The sequence below is a fragment of the Stenella coeruleoalba genome, assembly GCF_951394435.1.
Source record: "Stenella coeruleoalba genome assembly, chromosome: 7".
NCBI lineage: Eukaryota > Metazoa > Chordata > Mammalia > Artiodactyla > Delphinidae > Stenella > Stenella coeruleoalba.
Genome location: NC_137153.1, coordinates 120,570,132 through 120,592,624, shown reverse-complemented (window position 1 = coordinate 120,592,624; position 22,493 = coordinate 120,570,132). Strand labels below are relative to the sequence as shown.

The following is a 22,493-nucleotide window of genomic DNA, read 5'->3' as shown; positions in this document are numbered from 1 at the left end:
GGATCTGGGTCACCGTGAGTCCATCTGGCACCATGGCCATTCCTGGCCACTCGCTGCCCTGCCGGTCAAGTGTGGGAGGCTCGGCCCCAGGGGGAGGGCCCTCTGGCCACTGTAGATTAAAGAGCGAGGCTGCCACGCGGGGGGCAGGGGCTGGCATCCCGGGGGGGCGGGTTCCCCGAGAAAGATCCACGTGGCCTCCCACCCGCACCGCTGCCACGGCGGACTCACATGGCCATCTCAAACTGTTCCGTCCACTTCCTCTTCATGTCTTCCGTCTTGCAGAAAAACTGGAAGCCTTGCTTGCCTTGAAGGTGAATTAGATAGAAACCGTAGGACCACTGCGGGAGGAGACAGGGGACACGCTTGCAACGGGCGTGGCTAGGTGCACACAGGTGCACGGGCACATGTGCAGGCGCACTTGTGCCCGGGCCTGTACGTGCACACGTGTGTAAGTGTATGCAGCCTCTAACGAGATGTCCTGGGACCCACCTCCGACCCCCTCCGAGGTGCACCCTCAACTGAGGTCTCTGCGGCTTAGCCCAGGCCACCTCTAATGACCTGCGTTGAGGCGTTCACCTGGGGCCCCCTCCAGGACGCCAGCCCACCCACTTTCACTTCCTAAATGTGATGCCAGAAAAGCTCACTGGTCTGAATTAGAACAACAGAAAAAAACAAAAAAGGCAGAGGAGGCCATGGGCCTGGGGAGCTGCGGCAAAGTCAGCCCAGCCTTCCCACCCCTCAGCCACCGCCAGGCCCGGCTATCGCTCGGGGCTTCCAAGGGGCCCAGGAAGAAGCGTCTGGGAAGCCTGAGCCCATCTGTGTCAGGAAAGGTGGAGGGAAAAAGGAAAAGAGGGAAGGAGGGAGGGAAAGAAGAAAGAGGACAAAGGCCGGCAGAGAGAGAACAGGCCAACCCCAGTGGCTCTGAAACCACCCAGGTCCTTAACCTCCAGGGACTGGGAGTGGGTGGGGCAGGCGGGAGGGGGGGGTTCACTTGACACCCTTTGCAGCCGGCAAATCTGTTATCACAGATACATGTCTCCTCTTAATCCAGACACTGAGGGGAGGAAGGAGAACGCCGGGAACCCAGCCCGGCTCAGGCCCACCCGGCTCCCCAGACCCCACTCCCAACTCAGGGAGGAAGCGTCGGCATCGGGCCCGGAGGTGAGGAAGGTGGCGAGCACGTGAGCGTCAGGGGCTTACCATTTTCCCGTGAGACTAGGAAGCGCGAGGAGAGGAAAGGAAAAGGGGAGACGAGATCATCAAGAGGCCTGGCCCAGCCCCGCGGTGGGCGCCGCAACCCAGGACACTGCCCACTGCCAAGTGCCCCAGGATGGGACCACCATGGCAAGGGCCTTCCTCCCAGAGGGGTAGGTGCTGGGGCGGAACCTGGGGGGCTTCGTCTTCAGCCCTGAGCCTGGGAGGTGGCCTCAGGTCACTGCTTCTGGGGCCCCAGTGGCCTGTTTTGGACATCAGGGCTAGGCAGGTCACCCCCAATAGCTCTTCCAGGTGGCACCCGCATTCTACCTGTTAGCTCGGGAGTCCAGCCTCTTTCAGCACTTTGGTTCCTCGCACCCACACCCAGCCCAGGGCTGCACACCACAGGTACTCAAGCACTGGGTGCAGAAGCAGGACTGAACCAGAGAGCACGGCAGCCCCAACTCAGCATCCATCGCACCACCCACAGCATCCACGGCCCCACCCCCAGCAGCCATGGCCCCACCCACAGCATCCACGGCCCCACCCCCAGCAGCCATGGCCCCACCCCAGGAGCCATGGCCCCACCCCAGCAGCCATGGCCCCTCCCTCACCAGTCATGGCCCCACCCCCAGCAGCCATGGCCCCACCCCTAGCAGTCATGGCCCCTCCCTCACCAGCCATGGCCCCACCCCCAGCAGCCACACCCCACTGGCTGGACATCAGAGCCCCACGAGCCACAGCAAGGCCCACCCGGTGCCCTCCTCCAAAGCGGGAGGGCCGGGGAGGGGCAGGAGGGCCTGCTTGCCGCAGGGGGCCACATGCGCCAGGCGGCCAAGGTCTAAGGCTGGGCTCTCACCAGCGGCCTCGGGCCACACCCCTCAGCTCAGGGTCCTCACTGGGGGGCTGCGATCCGGATCGTGCCCCTCCGACCCCCGCCAGGAAAGACTCAGACAAAAGGCCGGGGGGGGGGGCAGTGCCAGGCCCAGCACAGAGCGGGTGGAGGCCAGCCCACCTGACCACGCTTTCCCTAGCCACCCCACAACTCCTGCCTCGGGGGGGTCGGTGCCTGCCCCGCACCGGGCGGCCCAGCCTTCGAAGCCCCTCTGCCACCACCGGGAGGCCGGGGCTCACCTTCTTGACGTCCTTGTTGTTCATGGGGTCGTCGGTCATCTTGTGGAAAAGCAGCTCGATGATCTCCTTCAGCTCGTAGCTGTCGCCCCTCCTCTTGCACACAATGACCGCCTTGTCAAACAGGAACAGGTACCTGGCCCGACAGCGCGGCCACAGGGGCCCGTCAGCGCGGCCACAGGGGCCCGACAGCGCGGCCACCAGGGGCCCGTCAGCGCGGCCACCAGGGGCCCGACAGCGCGGCCACCAGGGGCCCGTCAGCGCGGCCACAGGGGCCCGACAGCGCGGCCACAGGGGCCCGACAGCGCGGCCACAGGGGCCCGTCAGCGCGGCCACAGGGGCCCGACAGCACGGCCACCAGGGGCCCGACAGCGCGGCCACCAGGGGCCCGTCAGCGCGGCCACAGGGGCCCGACAGCGCGGCCACAGGGGCCCGACAGCGCGGCCACCAGGGGCCCGTCAGCGCGGCCACAGGGGCCCGTCAGCGCGGCCACCAGGGGCCCGTCAGCGCGGCCACCAGGGGCCCAACAGCGCGGCCACAGGGGCCCGACAGTGCAGCCAACGCAGCAGGGTCCGAGGCCGCGGGACGGCTGTGGGCGGCCGGGTGGGCAGCGCGAGGGCTGCTCCCTCCCCGAGCCTGAGCCCTCCCCCGGCCTGGCCCTCCCGGCCAACTCTGACCCCTCAGCCCGGCCTTGGATCCTCCACGCCCCTGCCCCCGCTGGCCTTCCCCACACCACTGGCCTCTGCCGGTCACTGCCCATTTACACGTCCATCCTCCACGGGATTAGGAGCCGCGTGGGGCAGGGCTCACGTCTTCTGTGACCCCGGCCACGGCCCCAGGCCTTGGACGCAGCAGGTGTGCGTGGAGGACTGAACAAGCTGGGGCCGTGCCAGCTCCCCGGGAGCTTTCGCGTCGCCCGCCCGCACTCCCGCCCAGTCCTTTGGCAAACAGCTCACACAGCCGCTCCCAGGAGCCCGTGCGCTCGCAGGCCGCGCCTCTGGCGGTCCCCCAGCCCGCCGGTCCAGTGCCGGCCGCAGGCAGGGCAGCCCCACGGGCGTGGCAGCCACTGGCCGTCGCTCTCACCGGGAAGGAAGGAAGCAATTAAAGAGGCGTAACCCAAAGCCAAGTGCACGTGAGCAGCTGCTTCCAGGCCCGCCGGGGGCGGGTGCCCTGGAGCGGCGCGTCTGACTCGGTGCCACCCAGCCCGGCGCCCGCTCCGCTCACCTGTCTTGCTTGGTGTGGTTCACTATGGACCGGACCTTCAGCTCCCCGTCGATCTTTGGTCTCCCAAATTCCTCCAGTTTCACTTGCTGGGAAAGAAAGGGCAAGGCCGTTAGTCCCGGTGCCAGAGCAGGTTCCCTACGTGGAGAGAAACGCAGGTGGGCACGCGTCCGGGGCGGCCGTTTTCCGCTGAAACCGAAGGCGGGAGCGATGTGAGACGAGCCCCCCTGGTTCCCGGCGGGTGCCGAGGACAGAAGGGAGGAACTGGGCCTGCAGACTCTGCGCCCCACAGACCCGGCCCTGCTGAGGACGCCCTCCAGCTCTGCGGCAACAAAGGGCGATTGATGGTGTGGGTCAGTTAGCAGGCCACTGTCATCATGGAGCCAGAGCGGAAACCTGGTGGGAAACGCCAGACGCCTGACCCTGAGAAACCAAATTAAACAGAGAACAAACGGCGCTTATCAGAGAGAGGGCGGGCGGGGCGCGGGGGTCCTGCCAGTGGAACCAGGGGGAGCCTTCGCGTGGAACCCCCTCTCTGGTTTGCAAGGATTTCATTTTTGTTTTCTGCCTGGTTTGCATCTCTGCTCTGCTCTGATTCAGAGAGACGTCTCTGGGCACGTTCCCTGTGCAGTCTACGCGGACAGAACAGGAAGGAGAGGATGCCGCAAAACGCTATCAGGCCAGCCCGCCTGGTGCTACGATGGGGCTCTCAGCATCTTCTTTCAGTTTTCTGCATTTTCCAGGAGCTGCCAGAGCAAAACGAAGGGCGCAGCGTGGGTGTCACCCAGGGTGGGACCAGCACCTGCTTAGTGACTCTGTGTCACTAACGGCCTCTGTGTCTCATCTCCAAAGGGTGGGAAGAAAGGTACCAGCTCCACCTGCTGGGATGGGGTCCGGAGAAAACCACACGGCTGGGCAGAGCAGGGCGCCCGGCCCACAGGAGCGCTCCACACCTGCTCCCCTGCTGCTTAACTTTTGTCATTTGATGCGCAAGAATTAGTCGTATGTAAAAACTTAAAAAAAAAAGTCTTCTTGTCACAAAAGTAGTGCCCATCCACCCATCATAGAGCATGTAGAAAACATCCAACGCTCAACGAGGGGAAAACCAACAGCCCCAGGCCCCACCGGGCACTAACACCACCGCTAACAGCCTGGGGCACAGCCATCCTTAACCTCCTCTGCCCTCAGAAAGGAAAGAAAAATGGGGTCGGGTCATAATGCTGTTCGGCGACTTCTTTTTTCTTTGCTGGACGACACATTACGATTGTCTTCACGCCACGTGCCTGTACCACAGTCCTGTTTGGGCTCTTCTGACTCTGGTCGGGGAGGACCAGACAAATGGGCACCAGGTGTCAGCCTGGGCATGCGGGGCTTCCTTTGCAAAAGCTTCTGTGCTGATTTGCTTTCGACAGACACTCACCCGGACTCTGAAAGTTCAGGGACCAGAGAGTGATAATGCATGTAAACCAGCGGTCCTCGGCCAGGGCTGATTCTGTACCCAGGGGACATCTCGTGATGTCGGGAGCTGTATCTGGTGGCCATGACCTGGGCCCCTGAAGGGTGGGGATGCTACCAGCATCTAGCGGACAGAGTCCAGGGGTGCAGCTCAACATCCCACAATGCACAGGACAGGCCCCGCGACAGAGAATGGTCCAGCCCCAAGTGTCAACAGTGCCGAGGCGGAGAAACCCTGTTTAGACCTTCAGCAGATCAGCGAGAGGCTGGTACCGGTTGGCACAGGCGGGGAGGTGCCTGCTTCCTGGGGTGGCCCATCTCCTCGCCCCGCAGGACCCAGTGGTTCACCCGACGCCCTGAGGCTGAGCCTCTGATGGACCAGGATGAGGATAAGGTCCCATGAGGTGTCAGCCCTGCCTGCTAGAGGTCAAGGGGGAGGGGAGAACTCAAGGGCAACTCCTGGGCAGGGTGACCAAACCCTCTCTATTGTCCCTCATGGGGACAGGAGATGTGGGTGAGCCAGGGGTCCCAGAGTGTTAGGAGCCTCGTGCTCCCCTGGGCGCCGCACTCTCCCCTTGGACCCAAGAGAGTCCCGGTCCAGGCCAGGGAGGGAGGGCAGAGCAGAGCAGTCAATACCGTTCCCCTCCTCGGGCCCTCAGCCAGTGGCCACCCTTGTGCACAGGGCCCCTGGGCTGGTCTCGGTGCACAGCCTGGCAGTGCGAGGTCAGCCTCCGCTGCAGGAGCTGCTCCACCCTCTCGGCGGAGAGCGCTCAGCACGGCTGCACGTGCCTCCACGACCCGGACGGACGGAGCGTGCGGTCGCCCTTCCACTTATTCGATGCTGAGATTGTGAAAGTCATTTTTTTTTTTTTTTTTTTGCGGTACGCGGGCCTCTCACCGTTGCGGCCTCTCCCGTTGCGGAGCACAGGCTCCAGACGCGCAGGCTCAGCGGCCATGGCTCACGGGCCCAGCCGCTCCGCGGCATGTGGGATCCTCCCGGACCGGGGCACGAACCCACGTCCCCTGCATGGGCAGGCGGACTCCCAACCACTGCGCCACCAGGGAAGCCCTGAAAGTCATTTTTTAAAACATGCATATATGGCCGTGACTGTCTCCGCTCCTGGGGAGCCGGCGCACTTACCAGGTTCTCTATGGAACTCTGAAACTCGCCGATTTTCTTCAGGGTCTCTTTGTCCCGTTTGACTTCGTTGATGTACATCGCCAGGTCCTGGGACACAACAGAGGCGGGGAGCGGGTCAGCAGGCCCACGCTGGGCAGGGCGTGAGGGGCTCAGCCACGAACCCCACGGCACCGTGCAAGGGCTGGGCATCTCCAAAGCACCGCCCACCGTCCCCAGAGGTGGCTGGCCCTCGAAATGACCGCAGGGGTGAGAAGCGTCACCCCACTTGGCAAATGAGGCAGAAAAGCTGCGCCCCATTGGTGCGCCAGGAAATCCCTCCTCCTAGAGCAGCTTCCTTCTGCCCCGTCACTCAGCCACCTTCTAGGTCAGAGTAGAAGGAAAACAACCAGGTCGACCTGGACCAGCCAGTTCCTGGCCCTACAGAGCCTCAGCGGAACAAGGGCGACCCCACCGTGCAGCCCGGCTACCCACACGCTGCAGTCTCCTGCTGGCCGCCAGGGGGCACTGCCCACCGCGATCCAGAGGGCCCAGCGGGACAGACACCCAGAGCCCAGGGTGGAGCCCCTGAGCCAGGCGGTGGGTAGGGGGTGAGAGCTGGTTCCAGCCTCCCCTCCAGTGCCCCCTGCCCGTCCACACTGGGAGCCCACTGGCCAGGCAGAATCGGAGACCCCGAGGCAGGAACATTACAAGATGGGCCTGGTGAGCCGTGCAACCGCCGGGGCCTCCATGGCACAGGCCACAGAGTTCGCACAGGACTTGGAGTGAAGAGGACAGGCTGCTCAGAGAAGCTCCAGAAACAGACGGCCGAGCAGTGGGGGGACAGAAGCCAGAGGGGGCGATCCCCCTGGGAAGGTCACTTCGCAAAGACGAAGGAGGCACAGGACGTTGCCAGGTGACAAGGACAGGTTCAGCCCGAGCCAACACACAGGCGGGGAAGAACGGACACCTTCAGGGGCCTGAGCGTGGCCAAGCCTGCCTGGAAGGTGGGGCATTAGGGGTAAACACAACTGCAAAGCCAGCACAGCTCTGGAGGCCTGTGTGCCGGGGGGAGGGTCTGGGCCTGACTCAGCAGGCAGTGGGGAGCCACAGAAGGGTTCTAAGAGGGGCAGGGACGTGAGCTGGGCTCTCCTTCCGGGGGCTGAGCTGCAAAGTGGGCTTCCGTGGACAGAGGGAGGAGGGGAGAGGCACCGTGCCTGGGTGGAGCGGGCATTTCAGAAGCAGATGCCACACACTGGGCAGCAGGCAGGGGAGGGCCAGGTGGCCCAGCACTGGGTCCGGTGCCTGGATTCTGGCGACCGTCTGGCAGACGATCAGGGAAGCGAGAGGAAGGTAGGCCTGGGGGTGGGGGTGGGGTCACTGTGGGCCAGGGGAGGCTAGAGAAGAGAATCCTTAGGGAAGCCCCCTCCCCCCCCCCGCCCCTGGTGGGTCCCATCCACCGCCCTGCCCCTGCTCCGCCTCTTGCCGTCCCAGGAAGATCTACATCTCCGATCACCGAGGTAAGGTTGTTAGCGAGCCCAGGTCCAGTCAAAGAGGGCGGGCACAGTCCATGAAGCCCCAGGCTGGCCCGGCCTCTCCCCTGCCTCGGTTTACCCACCTGCATGGCCTCCAGCGCTTCTTTGAGCTGCTGCCTCTCGGGCCGGTCGGTGGAATGGCTCAGAAGTTCCTGGGGGGGGGTGGTGGTGAGGCGTGGGTGACCACTCAGGGGTCCCCACCAGGCCCCGGGTGTGCAGACAGAGCCAGGCCCTCGGGACAAAGCCCCACTCCCACCCCCCCGGCTCTGGTCCAGCCGCCCAACTCCGGCAGACAGACAGCGAGTCCTCCTCCAGGGGACACGCGGCTTCGAGGCGAGGTGTCTCCAACTCTTGTGGATAACGGGGGGAACATTAAGACGCCACAAAGCCAGGGGCCGCGCTAACAGGTGACCTGCTGATTCACTAAAGAGCCTTGGCTGGCATCTCACAGAAACCACTGTCTCCCGCGCAGGTCTGTCTGTCCCGAAGGACAGGAACTGGGTTAGGAGACGAGCCCCAGGAGCTCTTACTTCCGGCCTGAGGATGGTTTTCTGTCTCTCTCGGCTTTTCTCTTCTCTTACCGATTTAGATCATAATTGTCCTTGCGTACTAACTGACAATATTCACAAGACACACAAATACTGCGTAGCTCCCGGCACTGATTTTGCAGCTTTTAGGCGCCAAGCACGGGCTGCCTTACTCTATGCGCTTGTTCATTTGCCTCCCTGGCCTGTCTGTGGGCTCCACCCCACGCCCCGGGGGCTGCCGGGCCCTGACTCCCTCCAGCCGGTCTCACCTTGAGGAGCAGGTGGTATTTGAGCACCCTCTGCATGGGGACCACTAGCAGGTCCTGCAGCTTGAACTTCCCGTCTTGGACCTTCAGGGTGCATTCCTGGGCGTCGGGGGAGCAGCGGGTGGATTTAGGGCATCCTTGCCCGGGCACACCGGACCCCAACACTCCCATCCCCGGCCTGGGGACGGGGGCAGACCCAAGCCCTGCACTGGGGCCCAGGTGTCTGGTCTTCCTCCAGTCTGGCTCCCAGAGACCGCCCCCCCCAAACCAGGCGTGTGCAGAGGGGTGGGCTTCACAGCAGGCGGGCAGGGGCCCTGCTGCCTCTCATAGCCTCAGGGGTCTGCAGTGGCCACATGGGGGGGATTCTGAGTGACTCCTGGTCTGGGGTCTACCAGAGACCCTGGGGGAGGCCAGCTCACACTAACGGGGGCACCGCCCTCAGGAACCAGGGGCTCCCCACGGGTTGCCTGGACACACGAGGGCATCAGGCCTCTCCGAGGGGTGAGTCACCCCCAGCACTGCCGGAGCAAAGGGATGTGCCACCAGGGCTCACCCTGGGAACCGTCTGACCGGCCAGATACAACATGGGAAGCCCAGCCTCTGGGGGGACGACATGGCAGGGGTGGGAGGCTCCCAGCAGAGGTCCGTCACATGGGGCCCCCATGGGGTCCCGATAGGCCAGGGTCAGGGCTCAGTCACTCAGCCGGATCTGGTCCGGGGTCCTGCCACAGTGGCACCCAGGCTGGGCCCTGGCCTGGGACGGTGACCTCCCCCTGCCCACTCTCAACCCCAACAAAATGCAAAGGAGAAAAAACCACCTGCCAAAAACATCTACAAAAAATGTCCCATCACTGCCCCGCCCCCAGCTTCCCATGGAACGGGTAAGAGGCCAGGGAGCTGGAAGCTCGGACACGGCAAGGGACGGGCCAGGCCGGGAAGCCCCAGGTACCTCGACTTTCTGTCTGAAGTCCTCCCTGCCGGCCAGGAGCTGGCTCAGCGTGCTCTGCGCGTGCTCCATGCGGCTGCAGTACTCCCCGTAGATCAGGAGCCTGGACGGCGGACACACACACACACACACACACACACACACACTGGGTGTGAGCCCGAGCCGTGTGCACGTCAGGCTGTGAGCACAGCAAGCAGCTCCCCCCCGCCCCGACAGCTCCTCACGTGTTCGCACATTTAATGGTTTCGTTCTTTCCATGAGGCTGCTTTCCTTCCCCGCCCTGCCCAGGAGGAGGGCTGCCAGCCGTGGGGAGGGAGGGGCACCCTGCCTTCCCCGAACCCCAGGAGGCCCTCTTCTGTGGTTCTGTTCCAGGTCAGGACCGGGTTTGGGGGTGCCGCCCTCAGCCCCCCATCCCGCCCCTGGAAAGGGCCAAAGCCAGACAGAAGCCCCCGCCTCCCCAGGCAACTCACGCTGCAGCCCACAGGCAGTGAGCACCCAGGCCCAGCCCGGCTCTGTGCTCGCCCTGGGGGGCCGGCCCCTGAGCTGACATTTCGAGGTGCGGGGACCCCGCGGGCCAGCCCTTGTTGCTGCCACATGGCACTGACGGTCTGTGCCTGGGTTCCAGCCACCGGCCTCTCAGGGCAGGGTGACGTCAGCCCCCGTCACCTGGGAGACGGGGGTGCTGGGAGGGGCCGCGGATCCAGGGAAGATGCGGGGTGCAGAGGGGGAGAAGGAGCTCCCTCTAACCCAGCCCCGCCCCCCCGCTTCCGGCCTCCCCCGCGCCCACTGCCTGCCTGCCGACCTGCTTCTCTCCTAACACCCTCTGCTTTCCTCCCCACCACGATCCTCCAGGGCCGACAGGCCAGAGCCCCCGGCACCGGGGCCCAGCGCTCTCAGGGCCTTGGGTTACTGGCCTGAAACCTCATCTTTCAAAATCTTGTCACCCGACTACCGAGTAGGCCCCTGGAGAAGGACCAGGCAGGTGACGTCGTTGGCTGCAAGTCACCACCTCTGGGAGCCACCAGGGCCAGGAGCTTCACGCACAGCGTCGCGACCCTTTAACCCACTTGTAGAGGTGGGGGTGGTGAGCCCCACTCTCCAGTGGGGAAACCAAGGCCTCAGTGAACTTGCTAAGAGTCACCAGCTAATAAAGGGCGACACCAGGAGGCCGGGCCCCGCGCATGACGTTCCAGGGACGCCCTGCCAGACGCAGGTTACGCTGTGTGTCAGCAAACGTCTGGAGGCCTCTCCCGGCCCAGCTCTGGGAAGCTCGGGTGAAGATGACGTCAGGCCCATTTCTCTGTCCTCCGCGGACGCTGCTGCACCCTGGGGTACCTGGCGAGGCGCTGCGGGTAGGCAGTCAAGGCCTGTTGCTGGCTTCACTTTGGAGGAGATGACACTGCATCCCGCTGGGTCTGTGGGACTCCCCAGGCTCTCCCTGCACGGCCCGAGGGACCCGCGGTGACCACACCTGGGCCGGGCATCCAGCACCCCGGCTCTGCCACGTGAGCCCCCGGGCAGGTCTCCCCTCCCTGGGGCCTTGGGGGTTTGGGACAGATGGCGGGGTCCAGAGTCCCGAGTGTGACACACTGACCAGGAGCCACTCTGCATGAGAAACTGAGCCCTGGCTTCCACTTCAAGGAGTCTGCTATTCAATTCAGAATTTTCATAGAAAAGTTGATTAAGGGGCTTCCCTGGTGGCGCAGTCGTTAAGAATCCGCCTGCCAATGCAGAGGACACGGGTTTGAGCCCTGGTCTGGGAAGATCCCACATGCCGCGGAACAACTAAGCCCGTGCGCCACAACTACTGAGTCTGCGCTCTAGAGCCCGCAAGCCACAACTACTGAGCCCGCCTGCCACAACTACTGAAGTCTGCGTGCCTAGAGCCTGTGCTCCACAACAAGAGAAGCCACCGCAATGAGAAGCCTGTGCACCACAGCAAAGAGTAGCCCCCGCTCGCCGCAACTAGAGAAAGCCTGCGCGCAGCAACGAAGACCCAATGCAGCCAAAAAGAAAGAAAGAGAGGGAGGGAGGGAGGAAGGAAGGAAGAGAAAGAAAGCCAGTTTCATGTACCAAAGTTTAAAAAAAACCCAGAAACTTGGAAGTAAGGCAACGCACACGCGGAGGACTTGACGGTTCACGGTCCCACCGGAGCGCCTGGGAACGCCAGCCACCCGAGGCCCCGGGGAAGGCGGTCTCCCCGACCCGGCCCGACGCATGCTGCGTGACCCTGTTCTGTACATGTGATTTCCGTCACGCTGGGGAAGCAACCCAAAGGTTCCAGCGCTCTTGCCACGGAGGAAATCGACCCGTTTGCATGTAACGTGGCCACCTCGTTCCTAACTCCTGTGTCCGCTGACTCTGCGTGCCAGTGTCCCGGACTGTCAGCGGAGCGACCTTCGTCAACCTTCTGCTCTTTCACGGGGTGGTAGATGTTGGCCACCAGCTCCGCGCTAGGTTATTTATTTAACTGCTTGACCTTCCAACTCCGACCCCATAGAGGGAGCCTGAATCCCTCTCACAGAAATACATCTGACGCCTTATTTCCTTACCGCGTCACTTCTGTCTCAGCCCACACAGCCGGGGACAGGACGGCGCACGTCCCAGGACACAGGCGACGCGCCCAGGTGTTCACCCGGGACACGGGAACAAGCTGAGACCACGCGTGGCCAAGGCCGCTCCCCTCTCCCGTCCCGAGCTGCCCCACCTGGGAAAGGAGCTCTGGACAGGGCGGGAGGCAAAGGGCTCTCCGGCTGGTGGTCCCAGGGCAGCCCTCCCGACAGGGCAGCCATGCGAACCCCTGCGGGGGCTCTAGGGGGTACGAGAGGGTTGTCTCCGTGCAGGACCACCTGACCTCGGGCTTTGAGATGAAAGGCCCCCAGAGACCCTGGTTTCTGTGAACGGAAATCACAGCCAGAGGGCAGCGCCGTCCATCTAACCTAAGAGCAAGGAGAGGCTGCAGAGCGCCGAAGCCCTCCCCTGCCCAGAGCCTCTCTCTCCACACTCACGGAAATCCCACGGGGTCCTGGGACGGGGAACCTTCCTTTCTGAACAACGTTCCTCCTAACGGCACGTGCGCAAAGCCCCACAGACAGTCCCTCCTAAGAGCTCATCCTCCCGTCTTACCACCGGGCCACCAGCTCCCCAGGCCCCATCCAGCCCGAACCACGGACCCACGAGAAGTCAGGCTCCAGGCCCACCTCGGTCAGCCCCAGCGATAAATACAAAAGGTGTGACTTCAATGCAAACCCTGCCCGAGAGCCAGCTCCCTCCGTGTGGGAGACGTCGTCGCCTTTAAGCCCACACGGCAAGGTTAACAGGAGCCCCCGCCTTGTCTGAGGATCGAGGCTGCATTAATGGGAGAATAAGCTCCAAAAAGAGGGAGGTGATCGCCCCCTGCCGTTCTGCTGCTCATGCCACACCCGGATGCCACCCCATCCTTCATCAGGGACGAGCTGGCGGCATCTTGCCCCTTGAATTCCTCAGTGGCTTCTCCTGCCCTCATTAAAAAAATGATGGAGCTTCCCTGGTGGCGCAGTGGTTGAGAGTCCGCCTGCCGATGCAGGGGACACGGGTTCGTGCCCTGGTCCAGGAAGATCCCACATGCCTCGGAGCGGCTGGGCCCGTGAGCCATGGCCGCTGAGCCTGCGCGTCCGGAGCCTGTGCTCCGCAACGGGAGAGGCCACGGCAGTGAGAGGCCCGTGTACCGCCAAAAAAAAAAAAAAAAAAAATTATGAATCCCTATCTTCGCCCACCAGATCCTGCAGAACCTGTAACTGCTCCTTGGAGAACCTCCCCTTCGCCCCCTCGGTCCCGCTCCTCCGGCCTCTGCCGGTTCCCCAAACAGTCAGAGCTCCTGGCTCTCCCGCAGCTTCTACTCCCCACGCGTCTTCAGGGCTGATCCCCTCTCCCCCAGGCCCTCAGGGGGCCCCAGCCTGTGCTCATCCCCCTCCCCTTCCCTGTGCTCTCAGGTAAGTCTCTTGTCCGTGGACTCGTCTCCCAGGGAGCGCGGAGCCTGCTTCGCTCACCACGATGTCCTTGGCCCAGAGCTCTGCAGCCGCACACAGCAGGCGGTCCATAAGTGCTCGCAGAATCGGTGAGCCGGCGACCATCAGGGCCTTCGGGGCTGACTCAGAAGTAAGAAGGGACGTGCCAGAAAAGGCGGACGCGGGGGTGAACAGTGATTTGGCAAACGAGGTCTGGTGAGATGCAGCCAGCCCCTCCCCCAAAGGAGGGAAAAGTGCCTGGACCCCCCGATGCCTCGCTGGGCGGGTGCCTGGACCCCCCGACGCCTCGCTGGGCGGGTGCCTGGACCCCCCGACGCCTCGCTGGGCGGTGACCATCTGCAGAGCTCTCGGTGCCAGGATGCATTCTGCTCACGGCGATTCTCCAAGGCGGAAACGTCCGTCATTCCCAGAGGAAAGGAGGCCTGGGGGCAGGCCAGCCCGAGGTTGTGTGTAGAGGATGGTGTGAGGTCTTATTCACAGGCAAACTGGACCACGGGGACAGGCCAGGCAGCAGAGCCCTTGCGCTGGGGACGTGGAGGGTCCCAGGAGAGGACAGGTCATCCATCTGTACCTCAGCCACGCGGCCTAGAGCTGGGTTACTGGGCCTCAGTGCCCGTCCGACCCCAGCCAAGGCGCAGCACTAACGAGGTGCTGAGAAGTGTCTGCCGTGCCTGTCACCTGGGCGAGGGTCAGGTCTGACAGTCAGCTCAAGTCCAGCAGCGGGGCGCCATGGGCCCACCTAGCAGGGTGGCTTGCAGCCAGGTGAGAGGAAAATCTTGTTGGGGGCAGAGGGCGGGTTAGGAGCTGGCCTGACCCCCAGACCTGATCCCCACCCCCTTGCCCGGGCCAGCCAGCATGCCCACACCTGCTGGTGCCTGGAGAAGCCTCGTCTGCTCTCCTCTGGCTGCGTCTGCCACCTGTACTTGGGCACTGCCTGCTCCCTCATGGCTCCCGGGAGCCCCCCGACTCGTGGCCCCTCAGAAAGCAGGCTTGAGGACCCTTGCCCGTTCAGGAGGCCACGGCTCCTTGCCTGGAGCTACAGGGCACCTGGGGGAGGCACGTTCAGGCAATCCTAGGTGAAGGCGCCTGGGAATGCAGCTGCCTGTGCAGAGAGGGTTGTGAGCGGAGCTGAGAGTTACCTGACGGGCGATGCAGGGGACCCTCCTGCAGATGAGGGTCCCCACTGGCCCCTGTGGTGCCTTCTACAGCTCCCAGGATCCCTCATCAGACCCCAGGAATCGGTATTTTTTTTTTTTTTGGCTGTGTTGGGTCTTTATTGCTGCGCGCGGGCTTTCTCTGGTTGCGGTGAGTGGGGACTACTCTTCGTGCGGTGCACAGGCTTCTCATTGCAGTGGCTTCTCTTGTCGCGGAGCACGGGCTCTAGGTGCACGGGCTTCAGTAGTTGTGGCACGTGGGCTCAGGAGTTGTGGCACACAGGCTCCAGAGCGCAGGCTCAGTAGTTGTGGCGCACGGGCTTAGTTGCTCCGCGGCATGTGGGATCTAGTTCCCAGACCAGGGCTTGAACCCGTGTCCCCTGCATTGGCAGGCGGATTCTTAACCACTGCGCCACCAGGGAAGCCCCAGGAATCGGTATTTTTAACAAGCTCCCAGGCAGAGGCACCACGAAGACAGAACCTTCAGGCTCCTTGTCCAAAGATTCTACGAGGGACAGAACGCCAGGCACCATCTGCTGATGCATATCTTGAGATTTCAGTGGCTAAAAGCCACCATCTCCCAGGACCCTGCAATGCTGGCATCCCGCGAGCCCTCCACGTCATCCGGCTTCGTCCTCGTCAGCATCCCGTCTTGAAGCACCAGTTGCCAAGGCGCAAGGGGAAGAAGCAGGGGCCCGGGCTCTCCGCTGGGACGGCAGAGCCATCCTGACAGCTGCCCCCTCACACCTAGTTGGAAGCTTCCAGAATCCCAACGCCCCCGCCAGCCTCCAGCAGGACATTCTAGAGAACAGAAGGCTGCCTCCGTACCCCCTCCATCAACTGGGGTGACCAACAGAGGCGCTTAAAGCCAGCATCAAATAGATTCACAGGGGTCACATAAGAGCGGTATAATTTTTTTTAAAAGAAGGTCCCTGCGTTGATTCCTAACGAGCTGTCGCTCTCTCCCATTGACAGTCTTGATTCTGATCAGGGACCCCACTAGCGGGCATGATTATCACAGGTGACTTTCTGGCGGGGTGGAGGCCGGCGCCCTCTCTGCGTCTAGACTCAGCCTAACCACCTGGGAGGGGCCTGGAGAAGAAGGGCCGCCTCGGATCCTGACAAGAGCATCTATACCCCCTCGGGCTCCACGGACACTTGCCCCGAAGCTGCGGAGACTCGCACAGGACCAGGGCACCACGGGGAGATCCAGGGCTCTGCGCTTCTCGGTCCCGGAACCACGTCTCCCCACGTTCAGGGCTGAAGCCAGTTTATGCCAAGACGGCCACGCAACCGCGTCCAGGGCTGCCGTCCGCACCCCCGCCCGGCTGCCCAGGTCCGGCCCCTACACCTGCCCGGTCACCGCAGCCTTCGCTGGGTGTGGACCAGCGTGTCGGCAGCGCAGGCCTGGCCTCTGCTCACCCTCAGGGCACCAAGGGGCACAGACGCCATCGTGGCCCCTGACCGACAGATAAAGAAGTCGGGCTGTGGTGTCGTGTAGAAGCAGCGGCATGGCCTCAGCCCTGGGGACCCAGAGCCTGGGCTCTCAGCCATGGCTCCCTGCAGCCCCTGAAGCCCCTCACCCAGGCGGGCACAGGCGGGGGGAGTGCAGTTGTAGAGGGAGGTGCCACAGGTCACCTCCCCCCAGGCACAGAACTCAGGGGCAGACTCTCCCGGTGCCCGACTCCCGTGGGGTCTGCAGCACGGCAGGGGCGTCGTGATGGCACGAGTGTCCTTCAGCCACCACGACCCCCAAGAATAGAGGCAGAGGGGGCGGCTGGAGCCCCCGAGAGGCCCCTCCCATGCAGGCTGTGACGGCAGGGAGGGCAGGCAGTTTTCTCAGTTTACAAGTGAGGACAGGGCGAGCGTGGGAGCACCGACGCCCGCCTCGGCACCACGCAGCGGTAACCTGGGTAAACTCACCCACCAGCTCCGCCCCGTCCCCACGATGGAACCGAGCGGCGCCCGGACGCCCCAGAGGCCCCGGCCACTCACCTTTCCTTGAAGTCCAGGAAGACCTTGGCCAGCGAGCTGCCCCCCGCCATCATGGACACGTCGATGGCCCTCAGGAAGCTGTGATGCACCTTAATTAGGTCCTGGGACAAAAAGCAACCACACGTGAGCAGGCACAGCCGGCGGGGGGCACGCGGGCTCCGTGATCCCGCTCCTTCCGGGCTGCCGTTCCGATGGAGGGACGTCCACGTGAGCGGCCGGGCGCCGGGCGTACTTCCGCACGTACACACCGGCTGCCGTTCACCAGAAGGTGCCACAGCCGTCCAGAGTCTGCACAGCCTGTCCAGACACACGGTGCCCGGCCCCAGCCGGCATCGTCGGGACCCGCCCGCTGTACGCGGGAGTGCGGGGGCGCAGGCGCCCTGACGGGTGAAGCCTCTCCGCTGTGGAAGCGGGGCCTGGGGAAGTGTGTCCGCACTCCAGAGCAGAGGGGTGGCTGCCAGGCAGCACCGTCCCCCAACCAGGTCCCCAGTCCTTCTGTGGCCACGTGTGCCACTGCTCACGGCAGGATGAGCTCTGGGCCGGGGGGCGCAGGGGCTGCGAAACTCCGGGTCTGCGTCAGCCTCACCCAGGAGGTGCCCAGCGCCCACTCCTCAAGCCGTCGGCACCCCAAGGAAGAGTAGGGCCAGTGCTCCCCGACGAAGCCCACCCACACGCAGCTTCCGGGCCCGGCTCTGCTGACCACATCGAGGTGAGCCCCCCCACGCGGGATGGCCCTCCGGTGTCCGTGTTCAGACACCGCAGAGCAGTGAGGGCGCTCTGTTTGCTCAGAGAGGGGGAGGGGACACACTTCCCTCCACTGATGACAAAACCTGGTGTTTCCTCCAGGGCGTGTGCGTCCCGGGCACACCCGCCAGCACAGTATTGGGCAGGGAAGCTCCCAGAAACTGTCCTCTGTCTCCTAAAACCAAAGTCCCCGAGAAATGGGGGCCTGCTCACCGCCCCCCATCCGTCAGCCACGAAAACACCCTTTAGCCAGGATCAACCATGCAAGCCCTGGGGACGGTCACGTGGGAGCCCGCCTGACGTCCGAGCAGGTTAGGACCTCCAGCCCACACACGGTGAGCCGGGGTGGGACCCTCACCTCCAGGTTGATGAAGATGGCCGCCATGTCCGCCGGGCTCAGCACGAGCCTCAGAGGGGTCACGTAGTTCTGGAAGAGAGAAGCCCGTCACCGCCTGAAGGACGCCCGTCACCGTCGAGGCCACAGTCGCCGGTCGGAGGGGCTCCAACGGCCTCAGAGAAAAACAGGCGACTGCAGGCAGCGCCCCCGTTCCCCCATCAAGGGTCCTGCGGGGCGGCCGCTCACCAGCACACGGGGGTGCTCCACGCTTACCGGAGAGGGGGTACCTGCGTGGGAAGTGTGGGACCGGGTGGGGGTCAGGCCTGAGGACCCGCCAGGTGGGCAAAGCTCCACAGAGGGCCCCTTGCACGTGGCGCTGGACTTCCACCCTAAGGCCAGCCAGGGTGGGCTCTGCTGTTTTGAGATATTTGAGCAAGTGGGGTCCTCCCGGGAGGTGAGAGGCGTCACCCAAGGGAGAGCCTGAGGACCGAGAAATGCCGTGATTCCCACCCGACACCCATTCCTGAGCCTACACCCGTGAGTGTACCCCCAAACCTGTCATCAAGGGGCCCGCTCCGGCCCCACAAGCGCCACAGTAGCAGGGGTGCTTCTGCCCCCGGCCTCCTGGAGGCCCCCGCGGGGAACTACCAGCCACCCTCCCCTCTCGCTGCCCTTCTCCCACAGGGTCCTGGTCCCCTGGCCCTCTCCTTGGCCGCTGTGCGCAGCAGGAGAGACCTGTCCAAACGAGCAAGCACTGGCGGCTGCTGCACGCACCCAAGCACTTCTCCCCGTGCCGTGGTGGCACTGGCCACTGTGTGACTCGTTTTCCTCACCTGACACGGGGATGGCAACACGGTTAGGGGAGGATTGCAAACACGATCGTCCCCGAGAACACTCAGCACATGCACACCCTGGCTGGGCACGCCCCCAGCTCAACCCCCGACGCGCTCTGCGCCCGCAGATGGGCAGCACCCGCCCCCAAAGCCCACACTGCAGGGGTGGAGACGGGCCACAGTGGCCCGCCGGTTTTCTGCGACGAAACTCAGGCTACATGAAGCCTGCAGGGCCCTGGAAGGAGCTGACCCGGGAGCTGGGACTCGAAGGAGTGGGCAGCTGGGACCATGTGTCTGCAGAAAAGCTGGTGGTCGAGGAGAAGCTAAAGGGCGGACACACAAGGGTTGAGTGGGGCGGGAGGAGGGAAAGGTCAGAAGCCTGGGCCAGACCTGGGGCCAAGGGGCATCTCACGACCCCCGGCTGGAGGCTCCACAGTGCCCTGAACAGTGGGGACCTTCTCAGGCCACCCCCTTATGGCTACACTTGGCCCTACTCTGCAATGAAAGACCGGCCAGGAAGGGTCCGTCTCAAAAACGGCACTGCGCCAGTGACCACAGGAGGCCAGGGCGGATGGCGGGAGAAGGCCCGTCCGTGGTTCTCCAGGAGCTGGGCAGGCCGGCAGGGAGACAGCGCTGACCAGCCATTCAGGGGAGCACACAGGCCGCCACAGGAGCTCCAGAGACTCACGTCACTGGGCCCAACTGCGTCCCAGGTGCAGGATGCCCACAGTGGGTGGTACTGCTGTTATCGCAGCTCACGGGGTGGGGGGGCTGAGTGCAGACAGCACCCCAGGGAGGAGGGACACATCAAGAGCTCACTCAGCGCCTGGCCTGGGGGAGAGTGTATACAGAAGGCGTCTAGCTCTGGGTGAGGATACACACACAAAGAGCCTAGCTTGGCGCATTCCGGAGCGGAAGCCATAACGACGCCCCGTTTAGGCTGGAAGAAGCCTCCGAAACAAGCCCAGGAACAGTCCAGGGTCCGAGCTGAGGCCAAAGGGTGGGAGGTGGGGCCAGGGCCAAGGGTGGCAGCTGACGAGGAAGCTGGGCTGAGTGGAGCCCACAGCCTGTGGGGGCAGAGGGCAGAGGGCAGAGGGCAGAGGAAAGGTGAGGGCGACCTCCTTTTTGGAAGGTGCAAAACCGAGAGGGCCCCTGAGCCCCGCCTCCGTCACCACTGCCCGGAGTCCCTGCCCGGTGACAGCGGCTCCCAGGAGGCAGGGGTCCTGGGTGGACCCGGCGGCCACGCCCACCTTCTCGATGTCCTCCAGGGTCCGGTAGTACTTGGCTTCCGTCTCCTGGATCTCCAGCAGGCAGCAGCTTCTCTTGTCGTCCTCCGTCATGCCCATTTTCTAGAGGGGGCACAGGAGGTCAACCAGGACCCCGCCATGCCCTCCACCTGCCGCCCACCCGGGCTCGGCCGTGGGGTCACTGAGCGTGAAGGGGGCCGCATGGGAGACAAAAGGCCCTTCCCCTCCTTTCTGCAGACGGGCAGCCTGAGGCACAGGGGAGGGGATGTGGTGTGACCCTGAGAACTGACGACAGCGCAGAGATGGGACAGAGGCTGCTGAATCTGTCTCCACCAGACTGGTCGCCCCCTCCAGCAGACACAGCGGGCGTCACATGCGTAAAGCGCCGCCCACGTGCACAGAGAGGGTCTGACCAGCTCCCTGAGGACACGTGTCCACCCGCTGACCCACCTCCCAGCTTCAGCCTGCTACCGCCTCAGAGGAAGAAGCCAATTCCCCACAGGGCTGGACTTTCCAAATGTCCACTGCCTCGGACCAGGTTCCGAGCTAACAGCCCGTCGGCAGGCGTCACTGAGGACACGCCTCTGAGGCAGGGCCTGCCCCACCTCTGGGGTGGGACTGACCAAGAGACTGTGGCCACGGGGGCCGGGGAAGAGGCAGCAGGTGGGCTGACTGTTGGAGGTTCTGTGGACGGTCCAGACACTCTCCTTAAGTCCTTTCAGTCCAAGCAAGCAAAGCTCCGGGGAAACAGTGCTGGGACGTGGGACGCGCCGTCTGGACTCATACCTGCCCTGACGTCATCCTCCCCCTCCTCCAGGAAATGCCCCAGGGCCCCGCGTGGGTTTGCCGGGGCCACAGTTCTCCAAAGTAACCTGCCGGGTGGGCACATCACCCAGGCCCCCCAGGCCCCTTCCCAAAGCCCGAAGCCCCGCTCAGCCTGGGAATTCAGTGTTGAGGGTCCACAGCTCCCCTAAAACTGTGTGTAAGGATGTGGTGCCCAACAGCGTCTCCCTGGGGACAGGGTCCCGAGTTCCTCCCGGAAGTCAGAGGAAGACGGTGCTGGCAGGACTGGCCCCGGGCCTCCCCTCCACCTGCCACTTACCTGCGTGTATCTAATCTGAAAGCGTGGAGAGACAAACAGGGCAAAGAACCAGTTAGCGGCACTTACGCTCGCTCAAGCCGAGCTTGGGGGAGTCAGGGAGCTCACCCCCATTAGCCAACGGCCCCAGAGGGCACACCACACCCTCCGCCCGCCCGCATGGCAGCCTGGCAGCCTGGCGGGGACAGCGCCAGGACCGAGCACATGGCAGCTTGCCCACGGCCGGGCTCTGAGAGTGGCACCTGCCATCTCCTGGCTGTAGCTTCCTTTAGAAACGTCACTATTCCCAATACTTTCCACTTAGACCGTCCAGATAGCTCCAGACATGACAGGAGAGGAAATAAAACCAGCTGTTGTATCTCAGAGGACCTGGCGGGTGGCAGGAGATGGACAGGACAGCTCGTGAGCCCAGCGCCGAGACTTGGGGCGCTACACATCGCTGGGCAGGTGGGACGCTGGTTTGTCCCCAGGACACAGGCGGGCATCTCCCCCAGCCCCGCAGGTCCTGCAAACGCCCCGGGTCCTGTCATGTGCTTTCAGCACCAGGGACAGCAGCGGCCTCTGGGGAGCGCCCACTCCAGGGCTTCTGCAAGCCAGGTGCAGACGGGGTCTCGTGGGAGCTTGTACAACCAGGGGGCAGGGGATCCCCCCAAACACACAGGCCACTACACCCACATGCCTTCGCCTAACCCAAGGACACCCAGCTTCCAAAGGGCCTGGGGAGTCAGGCGGCGCCCATCTCACTCAGCCTGCTGGCGATGCGGGAGGCCAGCCAGCCTCTCAGGCCGGGGCGGCTAAGCAGAGCCCTCCGGCCCCCTGAGCCCACTTCCCTGGAAGGTCCAGGAGCAGAGCTGCCTACCGTAAGGCTGCCCGGGGCGGGGGCAGACCTGGGCTCACAGACCCACAGCTGACTCTCCAGAGTGAGATTCCTGGTAATTGTGGGGAGCGAAACCCACCTTCAGACCCTTGAGGGGCAAAATGAGAAACCCGTTCCTAGAAGCAGCATCTGGGGCTGTGAGCCACTGCCCGGCATCTTGGCACGTCTCCCGTCAGAGAGCGGGAAGGGCCTCTCTGAGAGGCCTCGTGGGGAGCTGTGTCCTACCCTTTTGTTTCTCCACCACCAGCTGGTGGCCCCCACACTGAGGGAAAAGACTGAAACCCGCTTTCAGAGAAATTTCCCCCATTTCTCTGGTGAGGGCAAATGGCATCAAAAGCCGCCACAGTGGGCAACTGGCATCGCGACCGCCCCCAGGAGTCTGGGGGTGCGAAAGGGCTGTGGTCCAATCCACCAGAGCCCCGTCTCCCGTCCTGGCCTGGCAGGAACCCTCCCTCCCCAGTACAGCAGCTGTGGGCAGCACACGGAGCAGCAGCAAACAAACATGCGAGACGTGATGAGCCGACGCCCGTCGGAAATAAACATCCTCACGCAGGAAAGACGCACGGCTGGCTCAGGGCAGAGGGAGGCAGGCTGCCTGAGACCAGCACCGCGTCACTATCTAAGGCTCCCTGCGCAGGAAGGACTCGGGGTCCTGCACGCCCTCCGGAGAAGACTTCCAGAGCAACACGTCCGGGGAGGCGGGGTGGCAGCGGTGTCACATCCCGGTCTCCCTAGAACATTTCACAGGAAAGAAGGGACCTGGCCGACCGGCGCAGGGGATGAACCCCATGGTGGCCAGGAAGGACCG

General features: G+C 63.9%; 1 protein-coding gene across 5 annotated transcripts in view; it reads right to left on the bottom strand.

The window, feature by feature from the left end:
* The window catches only part of VAV2 (vav guanine nucleotide exchange factor 2), a 177,542-nt gene that overhangs the window by 19,956 nt on the left and 135,093 nt on the right, over window positions 1-22,493 (bottom strand). For all 5 annotated transcript variants that reach the window (XM_079927729.1, XM_079927732.1, XM_079927733.1 and 2 more), the window contains exons 6-15: window positions 19,713-19,811; window positions 17,651-17,719; window positions 16,549-16,649; window positions 9,396-9,495; window positions 8,450-8,545; window positions 7,737-7,805; window positions 6,143-6,229; window positions 3,550-3,635; window positions 2,329-2,461; window positions 229-338 (exon numbers count right to left, since the gene is read on the bottom strand). In XM_079927729.1, coding sequence (XP_079783855.1) covers window positions 229-338; window positions 2,329-2,461; window positions 3,550-3,635; window positions 6,143-6,229; window positions 7,737-7,805; window positions 8,450-8,545; window positions 9,396-9,495; window positions 16,549-16,649; window positions 17,651-17,719; window positions 19,713-19,811 — 950 coding nt within the window. The remainder of the gene's footprint in view (window positions 1-228; window positions 339-2,328; window positions 2,462-3,549; window positions 3,636-6,142; window positions 6,230-7,736; window positions 7,806-8,449; window positions 8,546-9,395; window positions 9,496-16,548; window positions 16,650-17,650; window positions 17,720-19,712; window positions 19,812-22,493) is intronic.